The 10,385-nt window shown below is 52.5% G+C and overlaps 1 protein-coding gene across 3 annotated transcripts; it reads left to right on the forward strand.

Annotated features, from left to right (window-relative positions):
- The first annotated feature begins 2,198 nt into the window (after positions 1 to 2,198).
- On the forward strand, positions 2,199 to 10,356 carry BABAM1 (BRISC and BRCA1 A complex member 1). Of its 3 annotated transcripts, none has more exons than XM_030880210.2 (10): positions 2,234 to 2,330; positions 2,641 to 2,729; positions 3,232 to 3,570; positions 4,815 to 4,873; positions 5,468 to 5,588; positions 5,670 to 5,748; positions 6,480 to 6,504; positions 8,469 to 8,598; positions 8,794 to 8,880; positions 9,855 to 10,356. In XM_030880210.2, the coding sequence occupies exons 3-10, from the start codon at positions 3,283 to 3,285 to the stop codon at positions 10,056 to 10,058; spliced, it is 993 nt and encodes a 330-aa protein (XP_030736070.1). In that variant the 5' UTR covers positions 2,234 to 2,330; positions 2,641 to 2,729; positions 3,232 to 3,282; the 3' UTR covers positions 10,059 to 10,356. The 3 variants fall into 3 exon arrangements, with proteins under 3 accessions (XP_030736072.1, XP_030736070.1, XP_060152835.1); XM_060296852.1 differs by having other exon boundaries at positions 2,237 to 2,330; positions 2,601 to 2,729; XM_030880212.2 differs by lacking the exon at positions 2,641 to 2,729 and having other exon boundaries at positions 2,199 to 2,330.
- Positions 10,357 to 10,385: the final 29 nt, after the last annotated feature.

Raw genomic sequence — 10,385 nt, forward strand, 5'->3', positions numbered from 1 at the left:
TTATTGAAGTATAGTTGATTTGCAATGTTGTATTAGTTTAAGGTGTAAAGCAAAGTGATTTTATTCTTTTCATTCTTTTTTATTCTTTTTTAGGTTCTTTCCATTATAGGTTATTGCAGGATATTGAATATGGTTCCCTGTGCCATACATAGGTCCTTGTTTTTTTTAAATCTATTTTATATATAGTAGTATGTACCTATTAATCCCAAACTCCTAATTTATCCCTCCCTCCTCCCTTCCCCTTTGGTAACCATAATTTTTTTTCTTTTCTTTTTTTGTCCCCCCTCCTTTGTTTTTTGGCCGTGCCACACAGCTTGTGGGATCTTAGTTCCCCGACCAGGGATTGAACCCAGGCCCTCACCTGGGCCTTTGGCGGTGAGGGTGCAGAGCCCTAACCACTGGACCGCCAGGGAATTCCCAGTAACCATAATTTTGATTTTTATGTCTGTGAGTCTATTTCTATTTTGTAAATAAGTTCATTTGTATCATTTTTTTTAGATTCTACATATAGGTGATATCATATGGTATTTGTCTTTGTCTACTCACTTCACTTAGTATGATAATCTCTAGGTCCATCTATGTTGCTGCAAATGGCATTATTTCATTCTTTTTTATGGCTCAGTAATATTCCATATTGTGTGTGTGTGTGTGTATACATATATTCCAGTGTTATAGAAATTTTAACAAGCTATTTGCACATGGCCAGGCACCATCGGGAACTGAATCATAAGGCACCCTCCTTGTTCCCTACTACCTCTGACCATCCCATCTCTGCTTCCTCTGCCAGCTACTGTTTCTTCTCCATAAATGCTGGATTCCTCAGAGCCCAGATGGTCCCTACATCCTGCTCATTTTTCCTGCATCCACCTCTAAAGGGCCTCCTCCTCATCTCCATCCACAGTCACAGCCCAAGCCTCTCCTCCCCAACCTGGATACCAGCCCAGCTCCCTCCCTGGGCTCCCCAGCCATCCCTCCACTCCCTTCCCCACCAAGGCCGCAGAGATCTCACTGTTCACCTACCTGGCTCATACACCCTCCATAGCTCCCCATTGCCCTTGGGAAACATTTCAAGCTCTTCAGCCTGGCATTCAAGGTCTTTAAGAAAATTATGCCTGAGGCTGGCACCAATGTGTACTCCACACTCTAGCCGCTATAACCTCCTCTGTGAACAGCTGAAGTTTCTCAGTTCTCTCACACCCTGGTGCCTTTGGCCATGCCTTAACCTCTGCCTGAAACACACCTTCCTTGCTTCTGCACTTCTGTGTAAACTGTGCAGAGCCTGGGATAGCCTGAATCTTCCTGCTCCCACTGACAGAAGCTATGAGGCTGAATCTTCCTGTTTCTGTGTCCCCAAAGGTAGTAGCGAGAGAAGTTGCAATTCTCTGACTTGGGGGTACCCGCGGCATTGAAATTCTCACTCTTAGCTTCTGCTCTGGCCATATTAACCTGTGAAAGGTTCCACCACTCCAAGGCTCTTCAAAGCCTCCAGACTTTTGCCCAGGTGGTTTCTTCTGCGTGGAATGACCTTCCTTCTCTTGTTTTTCTAGCAAATTCTCCATCCTTCAAGGCTCATTTTCCACAGCCCCTCTGGGTTGTCACTGAACCAGAGCCTGGCTGATGTGGACAGGCTTAGCAGACTTTAACAAATAAAGAAACTGAGGCTCAGTTTTTAAATGGTTATGGAGCTGAAGGGAGAACTGTGCATGAAGAAGGAAGGGTGGTTTGAAATAGTTCTGGCTTGGCATTTTTTATTTTTTGCAAATATCTGTGAAATAAGGAGCAGAATTAAATAATTGGGAGGGCCCTTGGGCTCTGGACCTCGCCCACCTCTGCCGCAAAAACCCCTCACTGAGGTTCAGTCAACTCTATTAATCACCAATCAGCCCCACCTCTTCTAAATCCCACCCAACTCAGTCCCGCTACATTTAATCACACTGCAAACTAGGACTTCTGCATCTTTCTGAGACTATCCCATTGAAAGCCCAACTCCACTCTGCCTTGTTATGGTAGAAACGCTGACCCGCACAGTCCGAATATGCCAGAAACATAAAAGCTCCACCTTATCTGACTTTAGCCAATCACATTCCAGATCCCGCCCCCCTCAGCTCCTCTCCAGTCTATCACAATCCAAACCCCACCTCCTAGAACAGTATCAGCCTATCAGCTTCCAAGGCTCTCCAGCCTCGTCCCATACATCTCTCCTCTAGGCCTGCTGCCTGCTGAACTACATTTCCCAGGAGGCGTGGCGGCCGCGCCGTACCATTTCCGGCTGGTAAAGATGGCGGTTTCCTAGCGAGTTGCTGCTGAGTCGGAGGCAGGCTCACGCTACGGTGAGCAGGAGTTGGGTGGTGAAAGCGTGCGGGATCCGTCCCTAGAGGCCCCACTTCCCTAGCCCCACAAATTCAGCCCCTCACTTGCCCTGAGGTTTCCGCCTTCAGCTCTGGTTTCTCCTGTAGTCTAGCCTCCATCCCTCTTGCTGCAGCTAAGCTGTGTTTTCCTTAGAGGTTGTGGGGACTGCAAGGCTCAGAGACCATCCCCGGCAGCCCGCACCCATTGCCCAGATGGGCAAACTGTTCCACTAGCGTCCTGTTTTTCCTCAGAGGAATTGTAATACCAGATCTGCTCCCCTTCCGTGTGCAGACACCCCCTAGGCAGCCAGCGCTCCGCTGCGGAGGAGGGAACCCTAGAAGTTATTATTCTTTTATTCACCAAGACCTCTTCAGTTTCAGGTAACAAAAAACCCAACTCAATCTGGTTTAAGCAAGAAAGGGAATTTAGGCATAGCTGGATTCAGGTGCTCAGAAGTGTATCTGTCGTTTTTTGGGTGAGCATCATTACAGGCAAGCTCTGTTTTCCTTCTTGGAGGCAAAAGAGGCTCCTAGCAGCTCTCGACTTGTAACTTCCCAGCTTTGCAACTCTGACGAGTTCCTTTTCTCTAACAGCACTATTGGAAGCCTCAGAGCTGCCCCTCACTGGCGTGTGTTGGGTTCTGTCCCTACCTCTGAGCCGTTCCCAGTGGCTCACTAGCCAAAAGGGGGAGGGAAGGGGTTAGCCCTACAGAAAAAAAATGGGAGACTGTTATCTCGAGTCAGCGTGGATGCTGGGCTGATAAGTGTTAAAGGCACCCATCCTACAGATGAGGAAACTGAGGCCCTGAGAGGAGTTACTTTTAGTAAGCGACTCATGCCCTGTTCTCCTGCCCAATAACCAAATGCTTTTAAAAACCCTAAGGGAAGGATCCTGGCTTCCCCCATACCTGCTCCATCCAGCCACTCAGGAGCCATGGAGGTGGCAGAGCCCAGTAGTCCCGCTGAAGAGGAGGAGGAGGAGGAAGAGGAGCAGTCAGCTGAGCCCAGACCCCGCACTCGCTCCAACCCTGAGGGGGCGGAGGACCGGGCACTGGGGGCCCAGGCCAGTGTGGGCAGCCGCAGCGAGGGCGAGGGTGAGGCGGCCAGTGCTGACGACGGGACCGCCAACCCTCCCGGAGCCGGTCCCAAGCCGTGGCAGGTGCCTCCACCAGCCCCAGAGGTCCAGGTGCGGACGCCAAGGGTCAACTGTCCAGAGAAAGTGGTAAGTGGGGGGCTTGACCAGTGGCTTCGAGGTGTTAGGGAACCTTGGGTTACACATCGTCTTTTAGGATCCACTCTGGAAAACAATCCCTTTGTTCTAGTCTCCTAGGGCTGCCACAACAGGTTACCACAAACTCGGTGGCTTAAAACAACAGAAATTCATTTTCTCACAGTTCCAGATGCCAGAAGTCTGAAATGAACATGTCACGTTCCCTCTGCAGGCTCTAGGGGAGGAGGCTTCCTTAACTCTTCCAGCCTCTGGTGGCTCCAGTCGTTCCCTGGCTTGTGGCTGCATCACTGCAATCTCTGTCTCCGTCTTCACATAGCCTTCCCCTTTGTGTCTCCTAGTCTTCTCTTTTCTTTTTTTTCTTTCTTTTTTTTGTTTGTTTTTTTTTTGGCCGAGCGGCATGCGGGATCTTAGTTCCCTGACCAGGGATCAAACCCGTGCCCCCTGCAGTGGAAGCGCAGAGTCTTAACCACTGGACTGCCAGGGAAGTCCCCACTCTTTTCTTTTATAAGGACACTTGTTCTTAGATCAGAATGATCTTATCTCAAGATCTTTACCTTAATTGCATCAGCAAAGACCCTAATTCCAAATAATTTCACTTTCTGAGGTTCCAGGTGGATATATCTTTTAAATCTATTTATTTATCTTTGGCTGCATTGGGTCTGTTGCTGCGTGCGAACTTTCTCTAGTTGCGGCGAGCGGGGGCTTCTCTTCGTCGCGGCGCGCAGACTCCTCATTGCGGAGGCTTCTCTTGTTCTGGAGCACAGGCTCTAGGCGTGCGGGCTTCAGTAGTTGTGGCATGCAGGCTCAGTAGTTGTGGCGCACGGGCTTAGTTGCTCCACGGCATGTGGGATCCTCCCGGACCAGGGCTCGAACCCGTGTCCCCTGCATTAGCAGGTGGATTCCTAAACCACCGCGCCACCAGGGAAGTCCCAGGTGGATCTATCTTTTAGAGAGCCACAATTCATCCCACTATTCCCTTGTTTTCTTGTTTCTGTGTTGAATGTTCTCTGGTTTGTTTATTCACTCATCAACCTGGACTCCTAGTCCAGTGCTCTTTTCCCTCAGCTGCCTCCTTCTAAAGTGGATGGCTTAGCTGGGAATTGGGAGTCATCATATGGCCTTTTCCAATGGGGCTGCTTGAAGAGGGCCAGCAGAGTGGCGTGGGGGCCTGCATTAATGTTCAGTCGCCCGGTGCTGCTAGTCACAGCTCTCACCACCCTTCAACTTCATTGCAGATCATCTGCCTGGACCTGTCGGAGGAAATGTCGCTGCCAAAGCTAGAGTCATTAAATAGGTGAGAGGAATATTTGGGGGCTTGAGCTTGCAGCTATGGCTAGGAAGGGCCCAGCCCAAAAAACGCAGGGCTGTCTCTCTCAGACTCACCCCCCGGGCCTGGCGGTATTGGAGAGTAGCAGTGATAACTGGTAATGATACAGCTGCGGCCCACCGGGGCTGTGTTCTAAGCACTTGAGAGCGATCGCACGCCACCCAGGTCACAGCCATGACTCGGAAACTCCAAGAAGCAAAATGACTTGCCCGAGGCCTCCCAGCAAATGGGCAGAGCCAGATTCAGACCAAGGCCTGGCGGACTCCAAAACCCTTGCCCCTGAGCAGCTAAGTCTCATTGGGGTCAGGCAGCAGGGCCTGGATGGGGCCTGAGGACGAGCCCGCCTTGCCCTCCCTGGCACTCGTGATGACCCGCGGCTGAGCAGAGGTGGGGTGCCTCCCACAGATCAGATGTGAGACCCAGGCTGGCCAGAGGGACCCATCGGAGAGGGCAAGAGTTGGAGGGGGGGTCAGCTAGGCTGGGTTCGCGGCTGGGCTCTGCTGCCCCCACTGCCGCATGACCTGGGCCTTGACTACCCGGTCACCCTCTGGCCCTCCCCAGCTCCAAAACCAATGCCCTCAACGTCTCCCAGAAAATGATCGAGATGTTCGTGCGGACAAAACACAAGATTGACAAGAGCCACGAGTTCGCGCTGGTGGTGGTGAACGATGACACTGCCTGGGTGAGGCTGGGGCAGGGCTGGGTGCCCTGGGGTCCCCTGGGGCTGAGGGAGCACCTCGCTGAGTCCCATGCTTCCCTGCAGCTGTCCGGCCTGACCTCTGATCCCCGAGAACTCTGCAGCTGCCTCTACGACCTGGAGACGGCCTCCTGCTCCACCTTCAGTATCCTTTCCACACAGGGAGCCCCGGGGAGCGGCCTGGCTCGGCCTGGCTCAGGTCTAGATCCCAGCTCTGCCACATCAGGCTTGGGCCAGCCACATCTCTGAGCCTCAGTTTCTTCATCTGTAAAATGAGAGCCACAAAACCTCCTGCCCCACAGGGTCGCTGTGAAGATAAAGTCAGAATACAGAAGCAAAAACAGCTGATTTGGACTCTGGATGTCAAAAATGCATCCACCTGGGGAACACTTCATGAAGGGCTAAGTACACAGTCGGTGCTCAGCAAGTGTCCGTATGTGACTGAAAAGTCACAATCATTGCTACAGCCCCTCCAACCTGGGCATAGCACATTTTATATTAACTTGAACATTAAAGGCTCACTGCAGCCCAGAACTTAAATATGATATGATCCCTGTGAGTTACAAAGAAAACAGTAATGAGGGGAGGGGGACAGGGACACCCATGGCTCTCTCCATGAGGAGAATGGCCCTAGCCCTGAGGGAAAGGGGGCTTTGAATCACTAAGGGCCTTCAGGGCATCTGATGCCAGCCCCCTAGTTTATGATCTGTGCTGAGGGAAAGCAGGCTCAGAGAGGGCAAGCGACTGGGACAGGGTCACACAGCGTGTGTCCTGGCAACCGGCTCAGAGGCACCTGCGCTCTCCCGGCATCAGGAGGGAAGCCACCCACCCCTGCCCACCCATGCGCTGCTCTGCTCTCCTTAGCATTCCCACCAGATTTGGAAGGTCTCTTCAGCCTCATGTAAGTCCCCCATGGGGAAATTATTGTTCACCTTTGAAGAGAAGAACCCCTTCTGGGTAAAAGCTCCAGACAGCCCAGAAATAGTCCTTTAGGGAGGCCTAAAGCCTTCCGTTCTCACCCTTTCTCACTGGAACAATTGCTCACTTACCTGTCCGGAAGCGTTTTTGCAAAAGAGGTTCCTTCTCAAATCTCGCCCTCTGTGTTATTCTCTGACAGCCCAGTGGTTCTCCACTACTTTCTTATTGATTGATTGATTGATTGACTGCTGCGCTGGGTCTTTGTAGCTGCGCGCAGGCTTTCTCTAGTTGCGGCGAGCGGGGGCTACTCTTTGTTGCAGTGCACAGGCTTCTCATTGCGGTGGCCTCTCTTGCTGCGGAGCATGAGCTGTAGGTGCATGGGCTTCAGTAGTTGCAGCATGCGGGCCCTAGAGCACATGGGCTTCAGTAGTTGCAATGCATGGGCTCAGTAGTTGTAGTGCGCAGGCTCAGTAGTTGTGGTGCACGGGCTTAGTTGCTCCGCGGCATGTGGGATCTTCCCAGACCAGGGATCAAACCTGTGTCCCCTGCATTGGTAGGCGGATTCTTAACCACGGGACCACCAGGGAAGTCCCTCCACTACTTTTTTTTTTTTTTTTTGCGGTACGCGGGCCTCTCACCCCCATGGCCTCTCACGCTGTGGAGCACAGGCTCCAGACGCGCAAGCTCAGCGGCCATGGCTCATGGGCGCAGCCGCTCCGTGGCACGTGGGATCCTCCCGGACCGGGGCACGAACCCGCGTCCCCCGCATCAGCAGGCGGACTCCCAACCACCGCGCCACCAGGGAAGACCCACTACTTTCTTTTAACCTGGAGGCAGCCAACTTTTTCTTTAAAGGACCAGATAGTAAATATTTTTGACTTTGTTGGCCACATCGTTTCTGTCTTGGCGACCAGACTCTGCCCATTTTAATTAGAAAGCAGCCACAGACCATAGGTACGCAAGTGGGCGTGGCCGTGTGCCAATAAAACTTTATTTGCAGGCACAGATTTGAATTTCACATTTCTGATTGTCACAAAATATTCTCCTTTTGGTTTTCTTTCTTCCCAACGGTTTAAAAATGAAAAAGGTTCTTAGCTTGTGGGCCCAAGTATTCTAAGCCCTGTTTTTGCCAGCCCCTTGATGGTAGCCAAGGAGGTTGTTTTGCCCATCTCAGCAGATTTTGGAAGTGAATCTATGGGGTAAATTCCTAATGGAGAACAGGCTGGAACAAGGTGGTGTGTGTTTTTAATTTTGCTAGACTTTGCCAAAGCACTTTCCCAGGAAATTAACCCTGTTTACCTCCCCCAGCACCGGGGTTGCTCACACGCCTGAAGGTCCTGCCCATCTGATAGGTGGGAAGAGGCCACATCTTATTTTGCTGTGCTTTTCTTTTCATTCATTTTTAAGCCATTCAGTATTCTTTCAGTGAATTTGTCTATTGGTTCCCTTTACCTGTTTTTCTAGGGGGATGTCGGCTTTTTTCTTGTTGGTGATCAGATTTGTTTTTTACATATTAAGGACATTAGCCCTCTACCTGCCTAGTGCCCTGTACTCAGTGTGAGAACCATCTGTGGCTGAGTGGGGAACTGGGCAGTGACTTTGCGTATAAGATCTGGTCCCTGCTTCAGAGTCTCCTGGCCTGGTAGGGCAGGTCCAGCTCAACACAGTGATGGGGGACGCTCAGGATGCTGAGGGTGGCCTGAGCAGGCCCTAGCTTTGGGGTCAGCAAAACCTCTGATGGAGCAGGAGAGGTCAGGCAGAAAGGCGAAGCTGGGGAGGTGCTGGGGCAGAGGGAACAGCATGTGGGAAGGCTCAGAGGCAACAGTGAACTTGGGAGGGGTCAGGTGGGGCCTCACATACACGGTGAGGAGCTGGGCTCTCTGAGGGTGACAATAGGGGTGTGCTACCAGGGTGTGCTCTGACCTGTCCCCCATCCCTGCGGCGCAGCCAACAGAAGACCGAGCTGCCAGTCACAGAGAATGTGCAGACGATTCCACCGCCGTACGTCGTCCGAACCATCCTGGTCTATAGTCGTCCACCCTGCCAGCCCCAGTTCTCCCTGACGGAGCCCATGAAGGTGAGGGAGGCCTGGGAGAGGGAGGGATGCCTACAGCCAGCAGGATGGTGGTTAGACACTAGGAGGGACTTCCTGACCACAGGAGCTGGGGTGCGTAGAGTCAGGTTCCCAGAGTCTTGGGCAGTAGCTGGGAAATTGTGATCATGGGGGCATGGGGTGACCGAAGTCCCAAAGGCTGGCTTTCTTCCCCTGCAGAAAATGTTCCAGTGCCCGTATTTCTTCTTTGATGTTGTTTACATCCACAACGGCGCCGACGAGAAGGAGGAGGAGATGAGTTGGAAGGTGAGAGGCTGCTGTGGGTGTGGGTGGCAGGCGGATGTAGGTGCAGATGGGATGGCTCCGAACCCACCTGCCCCGGCCTTGAGGGAAAGGGGGGCTTTGAATCACTAAGGGACTTCAGGGCATCTAATGCCAGCCCCCTAGTTCATGAGCTGTGCTGAGGGAAAACAGGCTCAGAGAGGGCCAGCAACTAGGCCAGGGTCACACAGTGTGTCTCTGACAGAGTGGCACCTGGCAACAGGCCCAGAGGCACCTGTGCTCTCCTGGCATCAGCAGGAGGGAAGTCACCCATCCTTGCCCACCCACGCACGGCTCTGCCATTAGTCTTCTCTTTAGCGTTCCTGGTCCTGCTGGATCATGGTCATTCAACTTCCATTTCCCACATGTCTTCAGTGAACTAATGGGGCTGTTGGGACAGTGGCCCATGAGTATGTAGGGTCCTGTCCACTTCATCCCCAGCATTCCCTGCTTCTCTCTCTTCCTGCCTTCGCTTTCTCTGTGTCCTCTGCCTGGAGCACGCTTCCCTCCCTGCCTTGCCAGGCTCTGCTGGTCCTTTACATCCCAGCCCTGAACTAGTTGTGGCATCTCGAGTCGGCCACTTATCTCTCTGAGCCTCACTTTACCCAACTGTGAGCAGAGGGGGTTGAGCCCAGCTCCTACTTATACTTCAGTACCCAAATGGGAAGTCCCTACTTGGAGAAAACTTCCCTGCTCCTCAAGGTAGATCAGCATGGGGGCTGAGGTCATTGTATCCGACTGTGCCTCTCCAGACTAGGGGCTCCAGCACTGAGACCTCTTGGGGTCCCTAGCACTGAGTGGGTGGCAGGAAATGTTTGCTGAATGTGGGAATGTTTTCTCGAAAACTCCTCTTTACCCTTCGGAACCCATTCCTGAGGCCCCCTCCTGGGAGGCCCTCCAGGACAGGGAAGGCCTGTCAGGGGAACCTCTGCCTGAACAGCCCTTCCTTGGCCCCATAGGACATGTTTGCCTTCATGGGAAGCCTGGATACCAAGGGTACCAGCTATAAGTACGAGGTGGCGCTGGCTGGGCCAGCCCTTGAGCTGCACAACTGTATGGCCAAGCTTCTGGCTCACCCACTGCAGCGGCCCTGCCAAAGCCATGCCTCCTACAGCCTGCTGGAGGAGGACGATGAAGCCGCCGAGGTTGAGGCCACTGTCTGAACCATCCCCGTACATCCAACCTTCTAATACGAGGAAACATTTGGCCGAGAATGCTGGTTCTCACACTGGGCTCTGTGGGACCCCCAGAGGGAGGTCTAGGAGGTATCCAAGGCACGTGGGGAGCCCTGAAGGAAACCTAGGATTCCAGGAAGCATCCCAGGGACTCTGGACACCCATTCCCTATGTTTCCCAGCCCATATCCCACTCCCAGTTTTTCAGTTGTGATTCTTGTTGTGCCCTGTGTGATTTTTGTCATCAAAATAAAAATCTGAGAATCCCTAACCCAGGTCCACAACGATCAACTTGTGTTAATTGGAATCTTTTTCG

This window comes from Globicephala melas, chromosome 3 (genome assembly GCF_963455315.2).
Source record: "Globicephala melas chromosome 3, mGloMel1.2, whole genome shotgun sequence".
NCBI classification, from domain to species: domain Eukaryota; kingdom Metazoa; phylum Chordata; class Mammalia; order Artiodactyla; family Delphinidae; genus Globicephala; species Globicephala melas.